This window comes from Anas platyrhynchos, chromosome 19, assembly GCF_047663525.1.
Source record: "Anas platyrhynchos isolate ZD024472 breed Pekin duck chromosome 19, IASCAAS_PekinDuck_T2T, whole genome shotgun sequence".
NCBI classification, from domain to species: Eukaryota; Metazoa; Chordata; class Aves; order Anseriformes; family Anatidae; genus Anas; species Anas platyrhynchos.
Window position 1 is genome coordinate 10,088,729 of NC_092605.1, and position 27,600 is coordinate 10,116,328.

Sequence of the window (27,600 nt, forward strand, 5' to 3'; positions counted from 1 at the left end):
ACCGCGGCCGCTCCTGAGGCAGCCCCGGGCGCGGCTCCCCTCAGCGCGCCGCAGCCAATCAGCGCCTCTCCTCCCCCCCGCTCCCTCCCTTCTCCCCGCCCCTCCCCTCTCATTGGCCGCTCCCTCCCAGCGGCCGGGCCGGCCAAGCGGCGGAGCGCGGCGCTGATTGGCCGAGCCCTCTGCCCGTCACCCGCCTCCCCTACCCCGTCCCCCGCCCCTCCGCCTTGGCTCCGCGCTGCCCGCGGCGGCGCCGCCGAGAGCGGGGCCGGGGCCGGGGCCGGGCGGGGGGCGCCGAGGGGGCGGCCGCGGGGCCGCGCTGAGGCCGGGCCGGGCCGGGCCGGGCAGATCCGAGCCGAGCCGGGCGGCCCCGAGCCGAGCCGAGCCGCCCCAGCCATGCAGCCGCGAGCGGCCGCGGGCACATGGGGCAGCCCCTGAAGCGGCGCCTCGACGTGCCCGGCGCGGTGCCCTCGGTGCTGCGGCGGCGGCTGCTGCTGCTGGGCGCCATGCTCGGCCTCTGGCTCTGCCTCTTCTACTCCTGCGGCGGCTCCTGCGCCGGGCTGGCGGCCCCCGGGGGCTCCCCGGAGCCGCGGGGTCCGTCGGGGGGCGGCCCGGCCCCCCCCCCACCTCCTCCCCCGCCGCCCCCGGGGCTGCCCGAGGCCGCCCGCCCCATCTCCAGCCTGACCGACGGCACCGGCAGCAAGCGGCTGCCGCAGGCCGTCATCATCGGCGTGAAGAAGGGGGGGACGCGGGCGCTGCTGGAGTTCCTGCGGGTGCACCCCGACGTGCGCGCCGTCGGCGCCGAGCCCCATTTCTTCGACCGCAACTACGAGCGGGGCCTCGCCTGGTACAGGTAGGGCACGGCACGGGGCGCCCCTCCCGGCCCCTCCGCGATCCCCCCGCCTCCAGGGAAAACCCCAAAATCCCCCCCAAAAAGCCCTGAGCCCGCTGGCCCCGTTACCCTCGGTGCGCTCAGTGCTGGAATCGCACAGAAACGCTTTTTTTTATTATTATTAATTTTTTTTTCTTCCCCGCCGCTCGTCTCGCCGCGCTCCCGGGGCTTCATTTTTATTATTTTTTATTATTTTTTAATTATTTTTATTATTTATTTGCCGGCGCCTCCGTTTCCCGCACCCTCGGAGCGCGGCCGGGGCGGGACCCCCGGGGGGGGAATTTCATAGAGGGGACGGGAGAAGGGGCCGGGAAAGCGGCCGGCGGCGGGCGAGGCGGTAAAAGCGGTATTAAAAGCATTGAAAAGCATAAAAAGCATTTTAAAAAAAGCTCAAAAATCGCGGCACCGCTTCCCGCAGATGCCCCCGTGCGGGAGCCCGCAGGGTGCGGGGGGGATGCGCAGCCCCGACGGCAGCGCCTTCGGTCCCCCCCCGGCGCCTCCGTGTTTTAATTCAGCTTTAATTCGGCTTTAATTCGGGTTTAATTCGGCTTTAATTCGGGTTTAATTCGACATCCGCTGGCTGCGTGCAGGGAGCAGCGACCCAAATCTTGTGGCCGGGTGGCAGCCGAGCCCCAGGAGCTGCCACCCTCGGGGGTTCTCCGCGGATTTCGGACGGTGCCAGCCCTCGGCTGGTGGTCAGGGGGTGCGGGTTGGGGTCTGGCCGGGCAGGAGGCGTTCCTGGGAGCGCTTTCGTTTTAGGAAATTGTAGGATTTGGGTGGAGGATGCGGCGGGTCGTCCCGGAGCAGCCGCAGGGGAAATCTCGGTGCGTTTGGGAAAAAAAATATTTCCCTGCAAAAATGGTTTTGAAAGGAGGGCTTGTGTGCTGCGGAGCTGAGGGGCTGTCAGGGTTTATTAGCGAAATGGTGTTGTAGGTGTTGAACTCTGTTTTTAATTAGGCACCTAAATTAGACCGTAAAATGGTTGATTAATCTTTTACAAGAAGGAGGTGGATGGGGAGAAGGAGGGAATAACGCTCGCCACGGCACCAATCTGTTGGCCCAGGCGCAGCGGCCGCAGTCCCCGTGCGGAGGGCACCCCTCGCGCTTACATTGGGAGAAGCTGCCATCGAAGTTGCCCTTAACGTCCTAAACCCCTTCTCAGGCTCAGCTGCCCCGACTGGAGCAGCACGGGCCCAATTTCCCCAAGCCCCAGGCTCTGCAGAGGGCTGCTCGCCCCGAAACCTGGCCGCTCCTCGGGTCCGAGCCCCCGGCGCTCAGCCGGCACCGGGCTCGGGGAGCGAGGGAGGCTCAATAAATGTCTCGGTGCCCGACACACGGGGAGAGGAATTGGCTCAAATCAACGGACGAGTGCTCGCGTTATTTCTAGCTTTGCTTTGAAATAAGCACAGGAATTTGTTTTTCTGAATTTCAGCGTTAGAAATCGGGCGCTGCCCAGCCCCGAACTCCTCCTGCCTCCAGTGAATCAGCTCCTCGAGAGCACGCCGATTTCCACGAGCCCCAGTGAGGCTTTTATTTATTATCTTAATGGCAATAAGGAGAAGCGTTTGTGTTTGCTTGTTAATGGCCCAATAAAATTCGATTAAAAAAAATGCTGTAAAATATCAGCCGTGCCAGGAGCCGTGCACCGTGCTGGGCGAGCCTCGTCCCCGTTTTTCAGATGCTTTTGCACAAATTGGCTGGGCTGAACTTTGGACCTGGGGCAGTGTGAGTGCCCGGTTGTTGCAGTTTAACCCCATTGCCTGGCTTTGAAAAGACGAAGATGCAAGTTTTGACCCACACCTTATGGAAAGGAGATTTTATTCCACAGGCATTTAGTTAAATCTGGTCAGATCTGCTGGGAGGTTTTCTTGGGTTGTTTTTTTTTTTGCGTTTTTTGTTTGTTTTTTTTTTCTCTTTAAAAAGTTGTTGCTGCCCTGCAACGAAGTATCCCAAAGGAAAGTTTCTGCAGATTTATGAGAGGCAGAATCATCTCAAATTTGCTCGTGGGGCTTGATGAAAACTTGTTTTCGGGGGTATTTGTGACTACCCACAGCGCTGTAAGTGCTGCGCCGTGCTACAGCTTTCACGTACAGTAACTTTCGAAGGAGGGACTGCAAACTTTTTTTCCTTGCTCCATTTGCCGTTAAGTGGAGGAGTTTAAAGCAGAATTTGTTTTTTTCCCATTTGTTTGGAAGGCAAAACGGCATCAGGGGGTGCTGACCGCTCTGTTCCTAAAAAGCAGAGGGAGAAGAAGTAAAAGTGAAATAGATTTTCGATAGCGAGTTAGCTGCGAATCCAAGGGAAACAACTTCGGTCCGCACGTTGTGGGGGTTGCCCCCCCAGTAATGAATGCAGCATGTTAACTGCTTGCAGGGAAAATATTTACCATGACAGAGGAGAAAGGGATCCAGCCCCTACTGCAAACTAATTGTAAGTAGCGCCCGGGATCTGGGGCACTCACGAAGTTTCCCTGCGCAGCAGCGGGGCTGCGGCAGCTCAGCCGCGTGTGTGCCCGTCTGGGCGGGCGAGCGGCCCCCGACAGCCCCTGGAAGCTGCTGGAGGGGCTGGGGGGGGGGGGATTTGCTTCTCCCCAGCCTGAGAAGTCCCTCGTTCGGCTTTCCTTTGCATCTCCTCCCGTTTCGCGCAATAACGATGCGCTTTTAATACAGTCGGGACATGAAAGCCTTTTGTCCTGTAATTAATGTACGGGGAAAAAAAACCACGGTGTCATTAGGGTTATGTGTTTAGTTTTTTTTTTTTTTTTCCTTTATTTCTCACTTCGGGCCCGGTGGGCTGTGGCACCCGGTCCTGCCGCGGCTGAGCGTTCCCAGCCCCGCTCCCCCTCGCTGATTTATCGACCAGTCTGCGCCCTCCGCCAGGACCCCCGGGCACGCCGGCTGCTTTCTCTTTTTTTTTTTCTTTTTCTTCTTTTTTCTTTTTCCTTTTTTTTCCTTCTTCCTCTGTGCCGAAACGCCCGGCTGGGTAGGGTCAGCAGGATCAGGCCCGGCTGCGAGCAGTGAGCAGCTTCAGGCGTGCGTTTCTTACACTCCCCGGCCACCTAAATAAGCAGAGGGGACCTTAAAGTGCAAAGCGCTGCTTCGTGGCAATTGTTGAAGAAAGGGAAAATGTCCTTATTTGTTGTATTTTGTGGATTTTGTTTTTGTATTTGTTTTTTCCCCCCAGGAGCCTCCTTTTTGCCCCAGGGTGGGGCTGAGCAGGGCGTTGCTGGGAACAGAGCAAGGATAAGGCAGCTGATGGCTCGGAGGGGTGAAAGCTCTGCTGAACCGAGGGTAAATCTTGAGCGAGGCAGAATTTTACCCCTGTGTTTGGCCGTAAAAATCCCAAATTTACAGTGGCAGCAAGTCAAACACCCGCATCCTGCTTGCCACCACGCTTTGCAGCCACCCCGCTGTCCCACCACAGCCCGGTGTTTGCAAGCTCCCCGTGTTTGTTCCACGGGGTGTCCCGCAGCTCCTTGGCCCCAGGAAGCTCGGGAACGGGCCCGCTTCTCCCGGGGGAGCTCCACGGAAAGCCCCCGTGGCTGAGCGAGGAGCGGTTCCTCCAGCGCGCTCCCAGGAGCCACACGGGGTTGGAACCAGCGCGTCCCAAGGGACGGTCGTGTTCTCCAGGGTGGCTTTGCCAAGCAGCGTCCCGTTGAGATTTTATCTACTTGAGGTAAAAATATATCATAGAAAAAAACAACCGTTGGCCGTGCGTTGTGCCCTGCTGACTTTTCGTGGTCCCCCTTGCCTCGTACCCAGGAGCGGGGCCGGCTGTGCCCCCTCGGCCGCTCCCACCGCCATCGCCTTTGGTCGCCGGGCCAAGTTCGGAAGCAAACGGCCCCAAAAAAGAAGGGCTGGGCTGCTATAATCAGTCAGCAAGGCCCTTGTGTTTGCATGGGCTCATTCCTCCAGATCTGAGGAGGGTTGAGTTGTTCAAACAGATGGCAAAGATTATTCGTGTTGCTGGGGTTTCAGCGCGCCGCTCCGTTTCAAGCATGTTGCCCGATATGACGCACGTGACAAGTTCTTCCCAGCACGACGCTGGGGGGGACGACATTGTCTGCCGCGATCGGGTTTCACGGCCTCACCTGTTGAGCTGCTGAACTTTTCAACGTTGGCCATGCGTTGGGGGCGACTTATTTGGCTGGTGGATCTGCTTGGCTAATCGTGTTAGCGCAGCGCCGTGCCGGGGAGCGCTCGGCTCCTTCTTGGCATGAGAATGGTGGGAAGAAAAACCCGCGGGCTGGGCTCCGGCTTGGGGAGTTTTAGGTTATTTTTTTTTTTCTCGTTAAAGTGGGCAGATCTCTGTAACGTGCTGTGCTTTGGATACCTCTGGGCGCTTCCAGTCGAGGCTGTGCTTTTAAAAGCATCCAGCGAGCCCCAGATGTGGTGGCTGTAAAAACTCAACCTAAACTGCCGTTCTTCCGAGCTGCGTTTCAGACCTGCCCAGGTCCTGAACTTGTCTCCCCGTCAGGCCTCGCTTGCTAAACTGCTCTGTCTGCCCGAGCCTGGATTCGGTGCTATTAATCCATCCCGAGTGGCAAGAAGCCTAATTAAGTGATCTTTCAGCGCCAGCGTTCACCTCTTCTGCCGGTGTGACCGTGGGTGATCAATGGGTCACGGGGATAATGAATGGGCCGGGGTGGTGCGGGGACACTTCACACGTGGGCTCCAACAACAAACAGCAGGGCTCGTTATTGCAGCGCTGTAATTAGGGGGTCAGGGGCTATCGGCGCTACCTGTTGTCCCCACGTGGGCAGTGACCGGAGGGGACGCCTGTGCCTCGGCTGCGAGTGACTAAGTGCCGAGCCGGGTTGGGGCTTGCTGCCGATGAGTGTGCCGGGCTTGCCCACGCCGGTGCAATTTCAGGGCTTTCAGCAGCTGGTGGGGAGCTTCTTAATTAGCTCGTGAGCGCGTCGGAGAGGAGCGCGGCCCGGCGGCTGTCACCAGCAGTGGCCAGGAGGCGGCTGAGTCAATGCGGCCCTCGCCTGGGCTAATGTGAAGGGGAGAAGGGCTCCGGTGGGGAAATTCGTCCGTGGGGTTGTTGTGGGGCTGGGGGTGATGCTGGTCGCCGTTGGGTTTGCTGCCGTGGGGCACCAAAGGGTCCCTCTGAGCTCCTCCTGCCTGCGGGGTGCGATGTGCTGCGGAGCTCGGTCCGAAAAGGTCACAGGAGGGAGACGACGGCTGCTGGTGCCACGTTGGCTTCAAATGTTCCCCGGGGTGGCTTCTGCGCTTTGTAACAGCTGAGGACCAAGGAGGAGAACGCGGGGTGCTGCGAGGTTGTGTGCGCTGTGCTTGTGCGGGGCACTGTGAGCCGGCCTCCCCAATGGCTGGTGTCCCAAATCCTGAGTCCCAGCCCTGCTGGTGCCCGGGCTCCTTCAGGAGTTGTGTGGAGAGGCTCGGAGGTTTGGGTGGCAGGGATTTTGGTGCTGCTGGTAGGAGAGTTTGAGGAAAAGAGGTGTGAAAGTGCTGGCAAGAAGACCTCACGCCAACTTCAAGTAACTGAATGTTGCACTTGGTATTTCTGCTGTTGTACGTGAGCCTGGTGGTGCCCCGTCACCTGGTGGGCAGCAGGGAAGGGGAGAACGTGACTTTGAGAAAAATGATGTGTTCTGCTAAATCCTCCTCAGAAGTGCCCTGGAACCAGTCTTGTTCAGACTCTGTTTGGTTTTCTCCTCTCCTACAGAAAAGGGATGGAGATGGGAACGTCCCCGCTGAGGGACACTGAGCACTGCCTTGAAGGGCATCACGGCAGTGGGGCATCTGACCCCAAAATGATTTTGTGCCAACCGGTTACCCCTGTTCTCCAGGTGACTTCCTACAGCTTGGGGCAGAGGTTCCCGCTCGTAAGGCCAGCCTGGGGCCACCCTGCAGCCACCTTGCTGCTAAAATTCACGAGGTCAGGGCTGTAACCCAGCCAGCTCAGGGGGTGCTGTGGGGGCTTCTGAAAACCCACCATTGAAATTTCCCTGTGTTCGATGCTGCCCAAACAGGATCAGGCCCCCAGCATGCATCCATGCGATGGTGAATTCAGAAAACATTTCTCCAGCAGCACGTGCGTCCTCTTGGGCAAAATCCGTCCCAGTGATTAACTTTGCGAAAGCCCCCAGAAAGCAGCTCTGTGTTCCAGCCCCTCCGAGGCACCGAACCCAAACGTGTCGGAAAACGGGACAGCCAGCGGCGCGCTGGTGGAGGAGGAGGAAGTCATTGGAGAAGTGCTGAGAGGTGGTGGGAGGATGGCTGAAGGCAGGAAAAGCAGAGCGTGTTGGCACGGCGCTGAGGTTGGGATCGCAGCAGGATTTTGGGTTCCTCCTGTTGATGTGCAGGGGGCTGAGCCTGGCGCTGCCGAGACCTTCCCGACACTAGGGGGAGGACAAAACCCCGGTGCTGTGTTCATCAAGTTCCTGCCTCTTCATCGGGCTATTAAATATTTGTTTAAAAACTGGCACAGCCTGCAGCTCTGGCACTCACACAGCTTATATTTTAAAGATGTATTAGGCTTGGAAGGAGCGCGGGAGGTGTTGGAGTAAACAGCAGGTGTGTCACAGCCCGTCAGTGCCAGCGGTGTCCTGAGCTGGCTCATTCGTGAGGATGGGGGAGCTGCAGGGGCCCCAGCAGCTCCCCCTGCCCCATGTCCCTGTGCAAAGGATGCTCAACACAGTGCCTCTGGGATCCGACCCCTGAGTGCCCACAAATTGGAGCCCAAATGGGTTTGTGAGCATCTGAACATCCCCAAGCGTTTGCCCTGGCACCGCCGTGGCTCTGGGTGGCATCACTGCGAGCTGAGCCACGCAACAGCCAAGCAGCCGGAGCATCGCCCCTGCTGGAGGAGATGGATGGGGACGGGGGGGATCAGCGGATCCCACCTCCTGCCATCTCTCCCAGGGCCATGCACAAGCTTGCTGCAGCTTAATGCAAAGCGTGGAGTTGTTCCTGTTCTTGAAATTCCCTCCTCAGCAGCTCTGCTATCTAACAAGCCCTGGGCTGTCTGCACGGGGTTCTGTAAAGCGGAGGGAGTAGCTGCCAGGGGGTGCTGAGCAGCGAGCGAAACCTCGGGAGAAGATCCGGGCCGTGCCAAAGCAGAAGTGGAATAGCAGGTTAGTGTTTCACGCTGGGTTTGCTGCGAGCCGAGAGGGGCCGGGAGCTGCTGTCTGCTCCGAAGCCTCTTAATTACAGGCTGGCGCGGCGCTGCCCGGCCAGCTCGGCGCGGGGAGGAGCGGCCCAGCCCGGTGTCTCGGCGCACCCCGACGCCTCGGCCACCCGCCCTCGCTGCACCGTGGCTCCCCCCAGAGACGGTTTCAAGGTCAGGCTGCTAAATGCAGTGTAATAATTAATTAAGCTATATATAAACAGCGAGCTCACGCGGTCCTAAAGCAGATTAGGAGCGCGGGAGTTTCCTCTCACCCGCCTTCCTCGCCGTGGCTGTTGCCTCGCTCGGTTTCTCCGCGGCGAGCCCTGCAGTTGTCATGCTCGGCCGTCCCAGCACGGGTCACCAGTTGTGGTGAGCAGCTGCAGGGCTGGGGCTGATCCGAAAAACCATGGGGACAGAGCCAAGCCTGCCTGCTCCTGAGCTCCCCACCTCGCCCAGTTCCCCCATCGATCCCAGTCTTGTGGTGCTGGAGGAAGGGGCGTGTGCGGCATCTCTGCCTTCCCCATCCATGCCTCTACTGGGAAGGATGCTGGGATTCGGGGATTCGCCTTCAGCAACGGGCGTTGCAGGACTCCTGTTGCTGCGAGGCTCAGTGCAGCAATAACCCACTTGCATAAGTTTTTATTTCTCCCTGTGGTGATGGGAGAAGCGCTCCGTGGAAAACTGGTTTCCGTGGGGTTTGGAGTGGAGGTGGAGGCGTGAGCCAGGCCGGGTTTCCTGGAAAAGCTTCAGCAACCTGAAGTTTGTAACGAGGCATGAGATTGGAGCCAAACAAGCGCTTGCTGGGTGACTCCAGCAGGGCTGAGATTTGGACAGTACCAAAACCGATGCTCTTTTTATTTCTAAACCCTTATATATATCCAGAAAGGGACAAAACTCATTGAAAACCCCAAAAGTAAACATTTAGGGGTAAGGCTGAGTTCATACCGCGGGTTATTTTTGATGGAGCTGCAGAAACATCCCAGGAAAACTAAAAGCTGTGTCTCTTCATCAGGCTGAGGCTGTCTGTGCTGTCAGGTGCTGAGCCAACTTTCAGCACAGGCAGATCAGGCTGGGTTTTGAAGGACATGAGTACACCACACACGTCCATCGAGTCTGATCCTTGGCTTTGTACAGGGGAATCCTCAAAAAACCCCACCAGGCCCCACAGCCAGCTCCAGGAGAAGGGCAGCAGCATTGCTGCACACCTTGCTTCCCTTCTGCTGCTGCACCACGGCACCTGCTGGTGCACGGCCACATGGACCCCTCTGCTGGTGGCCACCACCGGGGCTGGTGGGAAGAGGTGCCGGGGGTGACGAGGTTGCATTTGGGTGCTGAGCTCGCCCTTCCCCAGCTCCGTGGCTCTCTGGGACAGAAGTGGCTTGGCTCAGTTTGCAGGCACCGGGCTGTGTCTACCTCCAGGAGCTGGAGGCAGCAAGAAGGGGCTTTGTGAGGGCTCACAATGGAGTCCCGAATTACTTCAGTCCTGGTCCGAGGGGGCCCGGCTGTCTCTTTGGGAACCCAAGGGTGTAGAGATCAAAGGTGCGGGTGAGTCAATTACAATTCACATTTGGTTCATCCATATGTTTGGGTATTTGAAAGTCTTCAATGGTAACCCATTTTATATCTCTTATGCCCATTGATTTGTTAATCTGACACTCGGTTTCATCTGAATGACAATGGCGCTCATTCAGACTCCTCGGTGTTCAGGGAAAAGTCATTTCACTTGGGTTGTGCTCCAAGGCCTCAGCATACCAGCCCACTGGGCTCTTTGTGCCGAGGGGCTGGCGGACCGGGGGATAATTCGGCCCTGCAGCCGGCTTCGGAAGGAGATGGGCTCGTAGCAGCTCATAGCAGGGTTGGTTTGTGCATGCATTTCTCCAGGACCTTTCTGCTGGGGTGGACCTGCTCCTTTCGGGAATGCTGGAGGCAGATGTTGGGTTTTGGCGTGGTGATTCTGCCCCACGAGGTCCTCTCTGGTTGCCACCGTAGCTGCAAACCTGCCCTCGGAGCCAGCAGGGTGTGAAGCAGGCAGGGTTACGAGGCAAGGACCGAGCTCTCAGCAGGGAGAACCCTCCCAAACCCAGCCCGAGCGAGTGTGTTGGACGAGATCAAATTATCGGTATGGCAACGCGCAGTCTCTAATTATGGGAATACCTTTTTAATTAGAAGTAGTGCTTTGCATCTGCTGTACTCGCAGCAGAGCATCTCCACCAGCTGAGTCTGCTCTTTAAGGAGCCCTCGACTGCGCTTGGCTGCCTGCTGGTGACCAACCTCCATCCCACGTAATGACTGGGGCAGGAGGGGCGGCTGCAACCAGACCTGCTCCTTCTTGTTCCCCTAATTGGAGCCTGTCTCCCTGCTCCACTGGGAATCTCTCTTCTTCCCAGGGCTGTTTGTGTTTCCTCCTGCTCTGCCCTGGGCTCCACAGCGCCGCCGGGACCCACCTCGTGGCACGGCGGCACCGCCGCATCCAGTACCTCCGTGGGCACGTTCCTCTCTCAGCCTGGAATTTAATTTCATTGTCTGTCTCCGGTGTTTGCTGAGAGGGGTGAGAGGGGTGGGGAGGCACTGAGGAGGGCCCCACTGGCCCGACTGGAGACGCTGTGGGAGGAGGATCCCATTTTGGACACGTGTTGTCCCTCACAGCCTGCTCTGTTTACAAGAGCTTCATCCCCCAGGCCCCGGCTACACCTTAACGGCTGTCACGGCAAATCCATTAAGGCACGAGGTGAGGCAGCAATCCCATTTGTGTTCAGATGCGTTTAGGGATCAGTGCTGAGAGGATCACCGGTGTGATCCAGGCCTGCTGTGGCACACACAGCTCGCCCTGAGGCGGGCTGCGCTGACCAGGCCCGTGGCCAGATGGCCGCCGGCTGCGGTCACGTCGGTGCCACCCGCCCTGTGCCCACTGCAAGCCTCACCTCCTTTAGCAAGGATCAGCTGCTAGGGCTGGGATGGAGGCAGGAGACCTCGGGAAATGGCTCGGGTGGCTCGGTGTGGAGTAAGCCTAAACCAATTTAGGGTTCTTGAAGGACTCGACAGGGCCAGCTGGAGCTGGGGGGCCCGCGCCGCCCTGTCCCCATCTGCTGTGAGGTAGAAATGGTTTGGAGCAGGTCTGCGCCATCCTGTGAGGATGTCAAAACGTGTTAGAAATGGGAGCTGCTGCTGGACAGCAGGGAGCAGGAGAGCTGGGCCCTGTGAGTGTGGGGTGTGCTTGCTTGGTTGGCACTGTCCTGTGTAACTGCTCTGAGTTTGTTCATCGCTGCAGTACCAGCGGGATGGTCACCTGTCCTCTGACGGTCACAGCGGGTCCTGTTACCTTTGAAGCAGTCCCGTTCCCTTGAAGCAGTTGTGGGGGATCCCCAGTGCCAGCCCCCGGTGGTTCAGGTGCTGCTGAAGAACCGTCAGAGGCACACGGCTGGGGCTGGCAGCAGCTTCCCAGCATCGCTCGGACCATGTTACGAGCATGCACACGTACACGGCTATATCAAAAAGGACAGAAAAAATAACTTCTTGAAGGGTTGATGGTACAAATGGAAAGCTGGCTGCTTTGTGAGCTGTTGTTTCCAAGTGCTGCTCACTTATCTTCTGCCCACAGTATCCCATTAGGCACAGAAGGTGGATTCCTGGAGATGTCGTGCGGCTTTTTAAAGACCTGCAGCCCTTTAGGTAGATGTATGTCTGTCCTCGGGCTGCTCTGAAGCCTGTCCTGGCCTTGCCACCCCACGACCTACACTCCTGCAGGCTGCACAGGGGCCGAGCTGCTCCGTGGAGGATGCTCCGAGGACTCCCTGTGCCTGGAGGAGAGCTCTGGATGAACAGAGCAGCTTCTCTCCTTTCTCTGCTTTGCTGTCCCCATGGTGAGGAAGAGGAGCAGAGCTCACGCAGCTGCCACCAGCACTCGCCCCTTTTGGGTCATTTTGCCCACCCCATCCAGTGTGTCCCACCCCACAGAGGGACGGATCACTGAGGGTGCCTCCCGGGCAGCAAGGGGCTTTATCGGGGGCTTTGCTCCTAATCGCAGGAGGGCCGGGCTTCGTGGGGGCCGTGTGTGTGGAGGAGGCGAGCAGAGCCCTCCCTGTGCAAATGGGAGGCCGCTCGCACGGGCGCCGAACAAAAGGCAGCATTATCGGTGTGACTGGTTACCTGCCTGTGCAGGCACGCACATTAGGGCATTAATTTAGGTCTTGGGGGAGAAACACAAAAGACCTCTCAGCGGGGCTGTGATTTATGAACGTGGCGAGAGGGTAGCGCGGGTCCTGCCCGTATCTCGCTGCGTTGGTTTTGTTCGGGGGCTGTTGACTTGTGCAGCGTTTAGTTAGGGGGTGGCTCTGCGCTTTCTGGCCTTCAGTTTTTTCCTCTCCGTAGCGAAATCAGAGCAGGTGAAATGTGGTGCCCTGGCTGTTCCAGGGAGAGGGAAGGGGTGCAGAAGCGTTGGCTTCCCCTGTGGATTTACAAGGATAAAAATCCATCTCCACGTAAACCCTACAGAGTGCCACCCTAAGACAGACCCACGCAGGCGTTGCTTTCCTTGAACTGAGCTCTTCTGGGCTTACGGGGTTACAGGGATGTGGTGGGGATAGGAAATTCCTCCAGGTGTCCTAGCAGGGGATGGGAGGCCCCATGCTGGGGGCAAGTCTCAGGATCTGACCCCGCAGCGTGTCCCTTTGGGGTGGCCAGGAGGATGCTCTGCTCTGCTGCTGGTGCTGGGATGTTCAGCTCCTGTTAGCCACCGTGCTGCTTGGGTTGGGCATCGAATTCTTGAAAGACCTGGGGCTTCAGGGACACCAGCTGAAAGCCAACAAACCGTGTTCCCCAAAATCCTCGTGTGTGTGGGGCTTAACCCTATGGAGGTTGATCCCTTTGCTCCAGGAATGTGTGCCCAAAGGACCAGTGAGGAGCAGCGCCTGTGGGGCTTCAGCGTCTTGGAGAGGATCGGGGCTGTTACTGTGAATGAGGAGAGGAAATGTCCTTATTTTGGATGGGGCCGTTTGGTTCCTGCAGCTCAGCAGGTTTTGGGTGCGGTGTCCCATGGATGGGGGGAATCTGCACTGCCCAAATATTGAGCTCACGGCAGCATCGCGGCACCAGGCTGTGCTAAACCAGCGGTCCCTGCGAGGTGCTCCAGGAGCATCGCTGTGTTGCTGTGAATACACGAGTGGATCTACTGAACCTTTATGTCCCATAAGCTCAGTAAACATAACACAACTCAGGGCTGTGAATCTCTGAGGGAAGGGAAATGGCTGGTCCTTCTGGTTGGCGCGGTGTAAGAGCCAGAAGCCAGGCAGCTGGGAGAATTTACCTTACCCAGGGAGCGCATTGGGAGTGCTGAAACTCTGCAGATGCCTCAAACCCTGCCTCCTTTTCCTCCCTTTTTGCCTAATTTATAGAAGGAAATGTTACTGCTGCTTTGCACCGAGCTCCTGGACACCATGAAAGTAACCTTGGCTTGTTCCAGACCTGTGCCTGCACGGCTCTGTTGGGCTGCGGAGCTGAGCCCCCCGTGCGCTGGGTGAGGGAGCTGCTGGAGGAGGCAGGGAGGCCTCGTGGTGCCCGAGGAGAGGGAAGGAGGCTGCAGGGGTGCAGCTGGAGCACCTGAGCTGGGATCAATCGCAGTTAAAGCTTTCGGTGGGGTGTACCTGGAGGGAACGCCACACAGGAGTAAAATCCTTGGCTGGGGGCAGCTGGCCGGCGCTCTGCTGGAATAAAGCCCCAGTCCCAGTTTGCCAGTTAGCTCAGTCGTGTTTCCTGCTGGGTTTGGGGTTGTTTTCCCCCCTTAAATCACGTGTTTCACAGCGCTGCCCCCTCCCTGCTCTTCTTTTAAACAAAAGCAGTGTTTTTCTTTTTCTTTTTTCTTTTTTTTTTTTTTGAAATGGAGACAGATTACTCTAATCTCACATGACTCGAGCGGTGGGCAGCGAAGTCCGGTGCTGCTGTGCAATATTCTGAAGAACTCACCCAGAAACAGCAATTAGCTTTTAATGGGGGCGCCGTGCCCGCCAGGAAGAGGAACCAGAGCTCTTTGTGCCCGGGGCGGCAGCGGGGGGACCTGGTGGCCCTGAAAGGGACCGGGCTTCACCGGGAGGAATAAGATGCTCATTTCAGCCCCACCCCCTTTCTGCACTCAAAAGCTCTTATTTTCAGAGCAAAGCACCATTGAAGCATCGGGACAATGGAGACCAAATCCTGCTGGGGGGAGGGAGGTGCTGGCAATCGCATCTTTTGTTGCTTTTACTCCTCTCCCTGCCTATGGCCTTCCCCCTCCAAGAAACCCACATAGATGCTCGCTGGCTGATAATGCAATCACTTTCTTGGGACTTCGCTAATAGGATTATAATTATTACTGGAGATAAAGTGAAGTGAATGGAATATTTACCACTTCATCTTAAATTATTGTAAATCCCTCCAAAGCAGCCCTTTGATATGGAAAGCTCCGCCCCTCTCCCCTCAGCGAAGATCATTATTTAGTGGAAGTCCAGAGCTTTTAAGTACTGCGGGGGACAGAAAGAGGCTTTGCTGTTTACATAAAGAGCAGAACCTGTATAATGAACTGGTGGACTTGATGAGTATCTCGCCTGGCTCCAGCAAAGGCGGGGGGAAAGTTCTTGGGGAGCGTTTGTAACCGGGATGCAGGGCTGGGGCACGAGGCCAGGTGCTGGTGCACCACGAGCGAGCAAGGTGCTGGGGCAGGCTGTGCTCCCTGCAAGTCTGTGAGATAGGTGAGGGAGCTGCCAAAGCATAGACAAAATGCTCCAGGGCCAGAAGGGTCCTGAGCTGAACTTGGTGGAGGCAGGAGCACGGCTTGGGGGCTGCCCGAGCCCTCCCATGGTCTGGGTTAGAGCCAACGGTGGCTTTGCCCAGCCCAGGAGCTGCTGTGCTGCCTCTGTTCCCTGCGGGTACCTGGGGTGGGCAGCAGCAGTTTTGGGCACCTGGTTGGCAGGAGGGACTTTCTCCTGTATGTCCCCCTAGGGTTTCAGGCTGCTGGTCCCCATCCCCTTAAGCCCTTCCTCTCAGCGCTGTGGTAGGATGGGTGGTTTTTTGTGCCCATTGCCAAGGAGGGGCATGTCCTCGCCATCCTCAAGGAGTCTTTGTGGTGCTTTGGCTCTCCAGTGAGAGCCCTCTTCCCCCTTCTCCCCAGCACTTGTTGGGGTTTTTCATCCTCATCGAAGGAACTGAGGTCAGACTCCGTTGCTGGAGCCTGTTCCCAGGTGGTGGTGGACACCAGGACGTGAGGACGCCACCTTTCCATCCCATCAGAGCCCACGGAAGGAGCTTCTCGTTGGGGAGCCTTCACGTGCTGCTGCCTTCCTCTGCTCCCCTACTGCCCAGAGTCTGCAACAGGTGACGGGGACCTGAGAGATCTGGGGGCAGGGAGCGAGGAGGGTGAGAAAAACCACAGCTTTCATGCCCACGTATTATTTTCCCCTTTCCCTTCTCCTTTATCTCCCCCTTTCTCACCCCCGAAGTTCATTAATTCCCATCATCTGGTTTGTGTAAGCGTCGTGGCGAGTGTTTGAGGGAGCTGGATAGAGTTACACCCCTTTCAGAAAGGCCGGGGCTGCTCCGCAGCCGTTCCCTTTTATTGTTGTATAATTTGCCAACCCAAACATCGGGCTCCCCGCTCGAGACAAAGGCACACATGTTGCTCTCACCGCTGCTAATAAAAAGAGGAGAGGCCGCGTGCTACCGTACCGGTCCTCGGTGGGAGGAGAGGGCAGCCCGAGACGGGAAAATTGGGCTAAGAAAAATCAGATGTGTCAAATAAGAAAGCAGCAAGTGCTCCCGCCCTTGCATTTGCTGTTGCCTCTCCTCTCTGGGTTTCTTCCTCCCCATCATCTTCCTCCTTTCCCGGCTGGATCTGCTGGCACCAGCAAGCCGGGTGTCGAAGCCAGCGCGCCTCGCTGCCGGTGGCAGGCTCCGTGATGCCATTAAAAGCTTTATTACTCCTCCGTTCTTTCCCCGGGCTTGTCAGGTCCTTGCTTTAGAGCAGTATTTCTGGGGCTTGATGGTTTTATGGTCCAGCTTTAGGGAGAAGCAGCCATAAAGGCTCAGACTCGTGGGGAGGCTCAGCCCTGCTGTTTGCCCCGCTGTGCTCGGGACCGGGCTCTTATCTCGGCGCTGTTCCTATCTTCTGCAAAGCTCAGCCTGGGCTTTAAGGAGCCTCACGATAATCCTGCTCCTTTCGGCGTTTGCTTTCTCGTAAGCAATACGAGGGGGTTTGCTGTCCAGCGATAATGGAGATAGCGGTGCATAGTTTAAGCTCCACAAAGCCGGTTGAAAGCCGGGGGTAAATACCAGCCGAGGGTGTCTGGGTGCTGCGGTACCCATGGAGGGAACTGGGGACGGAGCCTTCGGAGCCCTCCTGTGCTGCATCCTCATGGGACTGGGATGGGAGCGGTTCTGCTGCTGCTGAGAGGGGCAGAATGGGACCGGGACGGGTCCAGCGTGGTGGCCCTGGGACCCGATGCTGGTGATGCTCTGGGTTTTTGCTTCCCAGACCTTCGCTCGCTATCAGGTGCTGACAGGGAATGAAGCCGGCAGTATTAGCACAATCCTTGCCCCACTCACGTTTTTTTGTGTTTTTCCTGCTGTCCAACAGCCTCGTGCTGCCTCAGAGACGTGCACCAACTGAGTGTTGCCCAGGCAGGGCTGCTCGCTGCCAGCCCGTCCCTTCCTGCCCGTTTGCAGCTCTGACCGATCTCTCTTGGCCTAAATTTATTTATTTATAGGGAGCTGAGAAGCAAGGGGATAGAAAATGGGAATTGCAAGGGGAACGGCAGTGAAACCTTTCTCAAAAGCGTATTTGATTCAAGGCAGCAGGCAGACAGGATGGGGCTTTGGGGGACCCCGAGCTGAGCAGGGCCAGGGACCAGAACAGCCCTGGGGAACGGGGATGGGATGGGACAGCGTGCATGGGCTGCAGAGCATCAGCGTGGGAGGCTTTGTCCTGCCTCATCTTCTTTATTCATTTCTGTAAAGGTTTTCTGATCTGGTACCATCAGGCTCGTTTGCTTTCAGCATCCCAGGTGACCCACAAGTTAGAAAAGCGACAAAAGCCACGCCAGGTTCATCAGTTATTCCAAATTGTCCCTCTGTGTGTGCTGGGCTGCCTCGGCTGCTCACCTCACCTGGGGGCTAAAAATCTCCCCCCAGGCTGAGAGAAGAGTTTTTGTGCTCGCTTTTTCCATTTCTGCTCACCTTTCTTGCCATACGCTTTCGGACTAATCCGTGTGGCTTTTCAGACTGCCTGTTGCGAGAATCTGGGGGCACTTTCCCCAGAAACTGTCAGCTTTCCAAATTTTGGTTTTCTGGGAAGAAATGACTTTTTCTTTTCTCGAAACACCAGTCAGGAATTTGGGTAGAGCGTGGCCAGAAATAGGCTGGCTGCTCTGCCTGCGCACCGCTGTGCGGCCAAGCAAACGCTCCTGGATTACAGGGCTGAGCTCGGTGTAAATGTGGCTGGTGTCCAAAATAGCTTGACTTCTCTTCCCCACCTTTCCTCTATTTTCCTTGCTTCTAAGGCACAGCTGGGGGGCGGAAAGCCTAAAAATCCTGCACAAAAAGCTGTTCCTGCTGTATCTGCCACAGGGCTTTTGCAGATGCTGCCTGCCCCGCCCCATAGGCTGCAGGGAACTTGTTGGCATCCCAAAATTTTGGTGATCTGTCCTAACTTTTATGATGCTTCTCGTGGGTTTAGAATTCCCTGCGCACAGCTAGCCCTCGCCCTCTGGAGTGAGGTTTTGTTGTCCTTGCAGAGGGAAACTGAGGCAGCTCGGGAGTTGGTGGGTTTGGAGGTGGAGGGCTTTTGAGCCTTCACTGCAGCACAGGGCACCCCCACTTGAACCGTACTGGTGCACGGGGAGCCTTGCACCCCCCCTCTGCCCCCAGCTTTGTTTCGCTGGGGTGCTGTGAGCACTGTTTTGGGGGATGGTGGCTCCTGTGCTGGGGAGGTTTGGGGCAGCGCTCGCTTCCTCGCCAAGCACAGCATCCACGCGGCTCCCAGAGCGATGCTGCGAGGGCACCTTCGGTTCCTGGGTAGCACAAAGGACAGACCCAGCCCCAAGCCCTCCCCAGGGAGGAGAAATCATAATCCGCTTGGCTCCGGGACTTGTGGCTGGGGGCAGGAGCACCTGGGCTCACCGGGTCCCTGCTGGGTGGCCTGACGGTGACCTCCATACGGGCAGGTGGCTGGGGGGCCACCTCTGCCCCCAGGCTGGGCCAGCACGGCCACACCTTGGGGCACCCTGCGGTGCTGCTCCCCTCCCCGGGAGGCTGCAGTCTGTCCCGTACATCCATCTGTCCTTCCTGCCCGTCTGTCCTACCTGCCGCCGGTGGCGAGGCAGCCGCAGATTAGCCCAGAGCCCCTCTGCGCAGACCAAAGCTGCCACCAAGGGCATTAGGCTGCAGGATTGGATTACCCCGGGGCCACCTGTCATCCCCACGCTGTAAATTCAGCTTGCCCTGGGTCCGGTTTTCACATTAGAGAAGTTTGCACTTAAAAAATTACAAATCCTCCCCCCCCCCGCCCTGAGCCCCTCCGAGCCAGCAGGTTTATTTTAGCATCCCGACCTACTGCAGGCTTCAGAGCTGCGCGGGGCTGGGGATTAGGGATGTTTGAATGGGGAGAGCCTTTATTGGGTTACCCTAAGTGGTTAATAGGTAAAGTAGGCCAATCCATCTTTAGGCTAAGCCTATCACTGCGCCTACGAAGGGTGCAGGCTTCGTGGGGGAGATACTCATTAGGGGAAAAGCTTTTCCTCTGTCTCGGTGTGTTCGGAGTGAGGGGCTCTGCTCCCTGCCTGGGGCAGTTCATGGCCGTGATCCCCCCGCCTCTCCGTCCTCCCCTGGGACCCTGGGTGCTGTGTGTGGTGCTCAGGGGTGTGGGGTTTCGGTGCCTGGCACCCTGGCGTTCCTGTCCTGTGCCCACAGAGCAGCAGCTCGTCCCTTCCCGAGTGGGGACGCAGGGAGAGGGTTCAAAGGCAGGGCTTCGGCGCTGGGACTCTCTGCTCTGGGATGTTCTCAAGGCTGAAAGGGCTTAAAAGGCTCAGACAGTTCCCAGTCAATATGAAACAGGATGATTCGGGTGCACGCGCTGGCTCCAGAGGTTTTTGAATCCCAGATTGCCAGAAGGCAGGAGGATAACAAGGCAGGAGGGACGGCGTGCCAAGCTTCTCATGCCGCCTTCATTTTCCACCCTGCTATCTGCTGCAGCTCGTCTCCATCCAGCGCCGTCCCGGCTGGTGCCGCAGCTTTGTCTGCGCTCAGGTGGCCGCTTCCCACAGCCCAAATCCCTTCTTGCCTCCCTTTCCTCTCCCATACAGACAGCGGCTGCATCTCGGCACCCCTGCCTTGCACCACGAAGCTGCCAGGTCTGTGACGTGTCCACGAAGCCTCCGTGGAAAGCAGGGTGGAAAGCAGGGGCCCCGCAGCGCTCAGGAGCTGCCCTGGGGGTCCTGCACCGTGCTGGGATCGTGCTGATCCTGCCCCTCTCTCTCTCGGTGGCTGCAGCTCCTGCAGCCCTTACAGCTCCGTGTTCCCCTCCCTTTGGCGCTGCCCCTGGTGTCTGGCAGCCTCAGGAGCAGACACGTTGCGGGCTGGAGCCTGCTCCTGCTCCCAGCACTGCCTGCAGCGTGCGCGTTGTGCCGGAGCTGCAGCGCTCTGCCCTTCTCCATTCTCCAAATTCTCCAATTTTGCCCTTCTCCAGGTGTGGTGTGACTGGGAACAATCCCCTCGTGGTGACTTTTCCGCCTGCGTGAGTTCAGAGCAGCAAAACCTTCCCACTCCTCCTGTCCCCGAGGCTCTGCTGTCTCTGGCTGCCAGCGGGACGGGTGCTGCCTCTGTGGGAGATTTCGGGAGCCCTGGGAAAGCTCCGTGCTGCAGACAGGCCCGTGCAGTGAAACTTTGCTTTCCTGGATGTGATGCTGTCAGGGGTTCAAACCACGGCCATGGGTCACAGCATTTGGCTTTGCTCTCTGCTGTTGTGCAGCCACGTTTCCAGCAAGGCAGTGCCCAAGAGCCCCCAGGACCTTAACAGGGGGCTCTGCCCCGCACCCATCTGGGTGGAGGAAGGGGAGTGCTGCAGGGGCCGGGTTTGATGGATCCTGTTCTTGTTTTGGGGTTGAAGGCCCCGTTTCTATCCTTGCTCCTCTTAGCCCGTGCTGTCCCTCCGGTAGCAGTGTCCGTGTGCTTTGGCTTCTCTCGCCCTGGTGGGTCAGCAGCGAGATGTTCTGCACGTGCCAGGAATTCAGCTCCTCTCCAAAACCCCCACTTGCGGGAGGGCTGGGGATGGACAGAACCGAGCGTGCTCAGCTTTCTGCAACAACACCCCTTGGTTGGCCTCAGGCACGGATCAGGAGCAGGGCTTCAGGTGCTGGTGGCTCTGCGAGGGAACTGCCACCGGTGGATGCCTCCCAGACGAGGAGCTGCTCCCTCCTGACTTCCACTTCTGGCTCCTCTGGGTTCCCGAAGCGCTAATTAAGAGTTTCCCAACCAGATCGCCTGACTCCGCACCTCCACCCCCAGCAATTTCCTCCTCTTTCCCAGGGCTCTGGGGCCCAGCCCTACCCAAGGCCTCTCTTGTGCAAGGAGAAAAAAAAAACTAAGCCTTGCATCATTCCCAGGAGCCTGGTAAATGCTGGTTGCAGCAGCCCTGGAGGGGAAGTTGGTGGCGATGTCCGGGTCCTGTACGATGGACCTGCTGCTGCTCAGGGCTTCGGTGCAGCCTGAGGGTCCTGGGCATGTCCTGGTGAGCGTTTCCCTCTCCTGGCAGGTCCCAAGCCCTGAAGGACTTCATGGGTTGACACCAACCCCTTAAATCAAGCTGGGGAGCGCTCGGTGGCCAGCGCAGGATGTACCACTCAGATTTAATGTGGCCATAAAAAGAGACACGGCGTAATGAGGAGTCTGTCAAAATCCACGCCAGCCCACGGTAGATTTAAGAGTTGCTCTCTGAGCATTAATGACTGGCGCTCTCTGAAGGCGCGACCAGTTTGCCAAATTCTCCAGAAAGCCGAGGGATCTGTCGGTTTTATTTCAGTCACTGCTTGCCAGCGGGCGCCAGCTCCCAGTTTCCAGAAGCTTTGTGTGAAACAGCAGCCCTAGGGGATGCTGCTGCCCATGGGGCCCCTTCGCTTGGGGTCCACCACCGCCTCTCCCGGTCACCCAGGTGGAGCTGGTGCGGGGCTCATCGCCCACCAGGGGCCTGTGCCAAATGGGGTTGGTCTGGGCTGCACAGAGCTCCCCTCCTGCACGATTTGTGGGCCGGAGGTGTGTGGGGTCACCCGGCCCTTGTCAGTAGGGACACGGTGTGAAGGTAATGCCAGGAGACGAAGCAGAATACCAGGCACAATCTGCATCAAACAGCCAGTGCGTGAACAGCTACTGTCTAAATTTAATAGGCACACAACGCTTCATGGTTCAATCAAACCACTCACTCTGGAATTTCTTATTATTTGCCCTCAGATCAGATGGGACACATTTCTTCCCCCTTGGCTTCTTATTAAGCAAAGGGGAACAAGCGGCGGCTGTGTGCAGCACGGCCGGGGGAAACGCTCCTCCAGGCTGGCAGCTCACACGCTCCCCGGTCGTTTCTCTGCGATGGGTGGATGCTTTGAGAACTTAATCAAGTTTTATAGCTTTAATTTTGTGACAGACTCCCCTCTTGCCTTTTTTAACCGGCTCACAGCAAATGAGCCCCATTGGGTATAAAGGGAAAGAACTGGCAGAAGGTCTAAAATATTTAGGCTTGTCCATGGCTGTTAGGAAAAAATTACTTTTTGCTTCAAGCCACTTCCACCATTTCTGCAAGATCTCCAGTTTTTCCCCGTGTGGTTAATTACAAATAGCCAGAGTAATGTGCTGGGATTGCTCAAGGATTTGGGCTTCAAGGGTGTTTTGTGAGGGTGCATCCTGCCTGGGAGCTGAGTTTTCCATGCTCGTGTGCCGTATCCCAGCCAGCGTGGCAGTGGAGGGGAGAGGGGAGAGGTTGTCCTCACTGGGTGCAGGACTGGGACATGCTGAAGATGCCACCAGCAGCTCTTGATGCTCCTTCTCGTCCTTGTTAGGGAAATACTCTGCTGGGTGTAGGGGACCAAGGTAGCTAGGTGACAAGCTAGGCACATGCTGGGGACAAATTGCACCCTCGAGCCTGAATTGGGAAAAATGTGTTTGGGATGCTAAGGGAAAGCAGGGTGGATGCGCTTTGGTGAGCTCCTGGCTTCTGCTAAGCCCTTCTTCTCGTTACTGTGGGGAAAATGAGCTCTGGGCTGGGAGCTCTCTGCTGTCAACCTGAGCCACGCAAAATGCCGCTGTGGACTCATCCTGGCTGGATCATCAGCTGGGAACGGGCATGGTACATGCAGCCACGTACGTGTGGCCTGACTCACCCAGCCTGGGGAGACTGCTCAGCTGGATTTCTAACAGTAGCCTTTAATAATAATAATCCCTCCCCAGCCTCTAAATCACTGGAAAATGGATTTATCAGTACAAGCTGAATGGCCCACGTAGGCATTTTAGGGAGGAAAATCGTTGTGTATCTGTGCTTAAGTATGCATGTTTGCATGTATTATGTGTATTTTCCCTGCTGTTCCCTGCTGTAACCCATGTGTGTGTTCTGCTGCAGGGACCTCATGCCCAGGACCCTGGAGGGGCAGATCACCATGGAGAAGACCCCCAGCTACTTCGTCACCAAGGAGGCCCCGGCCCGCATCTCCTCCATGTCCAAGGGCACGAAGCTCATCGTGGTGGTGCGGGACCCCGTGACCAGAGCCATCTCGGACTACACCCAGACGCTCTCCAAGAAGCCCGATATCCCCACCTTTGAGAGCCTGACCTTCAAAAACAGGACTACGGGCCTGATCGACACCTCGTGGAGCGCCATCCAGATCGGCATCTACGCCAAGCACCTGGAGAACTGGCTCCTCTACTTCCCCATCGGGCAGATCCTCTTCGTCAGCGGGGAGAGGCTGATCAGCGACCCCGCGGGGGAGCTGGGCAGGGTCCAGGACTTTCTGGGCCTCAAGAGGATCATCACCGACAAACACTTCTACTTCAACAAAACCAAGGGCTTCCCCTGCCTGAAGAAGGCGGAGGGCAGCAGCAAACCCCACTGCCTGGGGAAAACGAAAGGCAGGACCCACCCCGACATCGACCAGGAGGTGGTGCAGAGGCTGCGGGACTTCTACCGGCCTTTCAACATGAAGTTCTACCAGATGACGGGGCAGGACTTCGGCTGGGACTGAGGCTGGTGTGGGAAAATCCCCTGTAATTACTTGCCCAGCACGGTTTGCGTATATAAAGAGATATATATGTATGTAAAATGTACAGAAATCTATTTTATAATAATTTATTTTTAATTCCTAAGCAATTAATTCACTAAGCTGCCTAACCGCACTGGCTAGAATGGTAGCCCGTAACCTGTTTAACATTCCACCCTGTTTAATTCTAATACATCTCTCCTTTCTTTTTTTTTCCCTCCCATTTTCTCCCCTTTTTGGTTTGGTTTGTAACAGACGGTGCTTCCATTTTTCCTAAAGAATATTTGTATTTAAAAAATCGAAAAAAAAAAAAAAAGAAAAAAAAAAAAAGAAAGGGCGGGAGGGGAGGGAAAGCACAAATTTATTTTTGTTACGGGTATCTGGCCTTTATAAACACTTGCTTTCCCTATTCCGGTGTCCCGGTCTCTGCTCCCTCGTCCCGGGGGGGTTCTGTGGGGTGGGCGGGGGGCAGCCGCACACCTCCCTGCAGCCCGGGTGCCTGCGTGGGGCACCCCAAGCCATACAGCCCCTGCTCGGTGTCCCAGGCTCCGCAGGGCTCTTTGCCTTGCAGAGAGGCCCCAGAGCCTGTGGTGTGGGCAGAGCCAGCCCCTCAGCCTGCTTCTCCGTGCCCGGTGGCAAGGAGGCTCTTTCCCACAACCCCTCTATGCATTTGAAATCTTTCCTGCAGGACAAATGTGAAAATGTGTGTGTGTGTGTGTGTGTAGGTGCCGCACTCCGTGCCGGTTGCAGGTGGCGTTGCTGCGGCAGTGCCTGCGCACGTGCTGGGATTTCCCAGGTAGTTCATTTACTTCTGCAGCCTCCTTGCTCCTGCCAGCCCGTTGGTGCTGTTTGCTGTGGCTGTTTGGTGGTGAAAAGGTTCTTTGGAGCCGGGCTGGGTCTGGTCCTGGTCCTGCTCAGGTGCGTGCAGTCCGGAGCAGACCCAGTGGGTGCAGAGGTGTGCGGGCAGAGCGCTGACCTTGGGGCTTTGGTTGAACCTCAGGGCTCTGGGCTCAGCTCGGCTCAGCCCACCCGGCACCCAGCAGTGCTGGTGAGGCGTGCGTGGGCTCACAGGGGGTCGCCAAGCACTGGTGTGCCCTGGAGGAACGGGAGATGCTGAGCACGATGAGGCTGAGCCTCGTAGTAAACCTGCTGTGAGCTGGATCAGCTCCCTCCTTGGGCTTTGCCTCCAAACAAGTCTTCCTACAAAAAGAAGGTGGGGCCAATCCTCTCCTTTGTACCCCGAGCCATTTCTAGCACCAAAGCAACGCTTTAGGACCGACGCGGTCCTGCTGCCGGAGGTCACCAACGTGAGCGTGGGACCTGCTGTGCCGCGCAGGTTGAGGGAGCACACACACCACCCTGTCCTCCAAAACGCAGCTGGGAACCCAGGGTGGTGGATGGATCTATGCACGTTTGGGGTCATTTGGTGCCCAGCCAGGCCCCCAGCCCCGCTCCCCAGTCAGGTGATGGATACACCAGCACGTCACAAACCCCTGCGGTGCTGGGTGGCCCAGGGGAAGGTGCCGCAGGGCTTGGGTGGGGTGCTAAGTAAATGCTTCCTGGTGGAAAAGAGTGACTTGGGGTTCCCAAACCCTCAGTCTTCCTACTATGCAAAACTCATCCTCTCCACGAGCCTGGGGCGAGCTCCCAGCCATGGCTGCGCTGGCCACGTCCTTCCACGCAGTCACCGCTTTGGTGGCTTCCTTGCCCACGGGTCCCTCTGGGGCACGTGTGCGTGCCTGGTGTTTAATGCTGGACCATTGAGCATCCCCCCTCTCCTCCTGGAAACAGCTTCTTCATGTCCTGATGCCTTCCTCAGCTGTATGGCAGAGCATGGGCTTAATTTGTATAATCAAGCCCTGCTGCAAAAAGCTCTCATGAAGCAATCTTGTTGGAGAGTAGAAACACAGAGGGTGAATAATAACTCTTGTAACCTTAAGCAAATCGTTAGGCCTTTGTAATGAAGTCTGTAGCAGACTTCATCTAATATAAAGGCCTTACCTAACAATGTGACAAGAAAGGTGAATTCCCCGTGGCATACATCTGGTTGCTAATACCGGAATCAGTTCTATTGTCATCATTAAAAAAAAAAAAAACAAAACTTTTTTTTTTTTAAGTTAAGCTTGGAGGTGTGATTAGAAGTTCTTTTTTTTTTTTTTTTCTTCTTTTTTTTCCCATTTTTTTTTCCATTTTTATTTTTCCTTCACATTGTTACATTAATTTATGGCTGAGTTTCATTCAGTCCTGTATTCCGAAGTGCAGTACAGGTATTAGTGATGTGTTGTCTGTAACATGGTACTGTAGAGTAGCCAATTTGTTTAAAAAAAAAAAAAAAAAAAAAAAGAACAAAATGGAAAGAAAAAAAAAAAGCCTGAAAAAATGTAAATCAAATATTTTGTGGTACGAACAACACAAATTAATTTTACACAGAGAAAGATGTTTCTAGGAAAATGGAATTCTGATAATTCATACTATTTGTATGAACAAATAAAAAGTATATTTTACCAAGCGATGGGCACGGTTGTATTCATTGCAGGCGTGGGGGCGGAGGTATGGGCACCTCCCCGGGCACCCAGGGTTTGGTGGTGCCGGCCCCATGGCAAAGCCCCAAAGCCGGAGGCAGGGCAGCGAGCAGCCCACCCAACACGTCCTTGTCAAACACGGTGCTGGGGAGGGGGACCTGGGGGCTGGCCCTTGGCCCCACAGCGGGAGCTGGGTGGGTTTGGTGGTCGGTGACAGTGTCCTCCTGTGTCGGGATGCCGGAGGATGAGTTTGGTCCTTCCCAATGGTGGGGAGCCTCTCCAGTGCCAGGCTTCTTTCCTAAAGCATTGCACCTCCTGCAGTGATGCTGCTCCAAACCTCTGGGGCCAGCAGTCACCACTGCTCCCTACACACTGAGCGCTTACGACATAAAAATTCACTCTCATTACATTCAGAAGAGTCCCAGGCCAGTGCTATACAGAGCAGCACCTAGAGAGCTTTGCAGATTTACGTAACATAGCAATTGCCACTGAACTAAACTGAATTAAAATACTTCAATCTTCCTCAGCAAGTCTTGCATCCGGTGCAGAGGAATTGATGGGAATCTCTCTGCCCGTTTTTCAGAGACCTAGAACGGGAGGCAGAACCCAGCACAAGGTGCGATGTAGCAATTAGGGATGCATTTGACCCAGGTGCCTCCAGCTCGTCAGGATTTTAACCAGCTGCTCCCAAACTCCAGCAACACTTAAACTCTACAGGTGTTATACATTAAAATATATATATATGCATATATATATATATATGCAGATTTTAGTTTAGAGCTCCCCTGTAGCTATGAAGTGGTGCAGCTGGATGTGGTGAGCTGACCTGGGCTCGCTGGGGCCTCGCCTTGATGGTGTTCAAAGCCGGGGCCTGTAGGCCTGGCCTTTGGGCCTGGTTTTGTAGCAGCCATAGCGGGCTGCCCCTCTTCTATCGTGCAGGAACGGCTTGTTTCTGGGGTAGGTGCATGGGTGCTTTTCCTTAACGGGGGGTTGGTGCTGACAGAAAGGGAAGGTCAGTCCCTGTGACGTGGGGCTCGGTGTCTGCCCTGCATCTCCCTGCAGGCTCTTCCCAGTTGCAGCTGGGCCTGTGGTACTGGGATGTGTTTCCCTGCTTGTTTTGGGCTGGGCCCTATCCTCAGATGGTGTTTTGGTGAGGGTGTTTGAAATATCAGGGTTTCTGTGTGGCTTCTGGGTTTGGGTACTGGATCAGAGAAGCATTTGCCATGCAGGTGTGCTGAAGTGTCTGGTGGTGGCTCTGGGGGCCTCCCCTGGAAAAGGAGGCTCTGGAATGACCTCAAATGGTTTGGTGGAGAGGTTGATGAGGCTGAGGCAACTGTTAAAAGGACGCTGCTAGTGGTGCTGAGTACTGGGGTGGATTTACTTTATCTCTAGGTGAGAACAGGCTGAGGGTGGGAGAATGTGGTGAGCTTTCAGATGAAACAATCAGCCAGGGCCCCAGGTTGTACATGAACACTGCCTTCCTGGTGAAGGTGTTTGGGGTCTGGAGCTCAGAAAGCCTCCTGCAGGAGTGCCACCTGGAGAAGGTGTGGGTGCCAGGGTGGGAAGGCACAGAGCAGGGAAAAACTGGGCAGTAAGGGACTGGGCTACCTCTGCGAGCATGGTGTGGAGGGCCGGGTGGCCAAGGAAAGAGCTGGGAGGCCCTGCCAAGGCAAAAAGGTGCTGGTAGAACTTGGAGAGTTGAGTCCACTTCAACAAAGCCACTGAAAAGGTTGGTGGGCTTTGTAGGTGGCTCATGCTTATTGGGTTTTGGACTACAGGGATGTGCTGGAAGTAACCCTGA

The 27,600-nt window shown here is 56.5% G+C and overlaps 1 protein-coding gene across 1 annotated transcript; it reads left to right on the forward strand.

Moving 5' to 3' along the window:
* The first annotated feature begins 246 nt into the window (after window positions 1-246).
* Window positions 247-25,785, forward strand: LOC101793969 (heparan sulfate glucosamine 3-O-sulfotransferase 3B1). The gene is made up of 2 exons (XM_027471236.3): window positions 247-850; window positions 22,644-25,785. The coding sequence occupies exons 1-2, from the start codon at window positions 420-422 to the stop codon at window positions 23,260-23,262; spliced, it is 1,050 nt and encodes a 349-aa protein (XP_027327037.2). The 5' UTR covers window positions 247-419; the 3' UTR covers window positions 23,263-25,785.
* The last annotated feature ends 1,815 nt before the right edge of the window (window positions 25,786-27,600 follow it).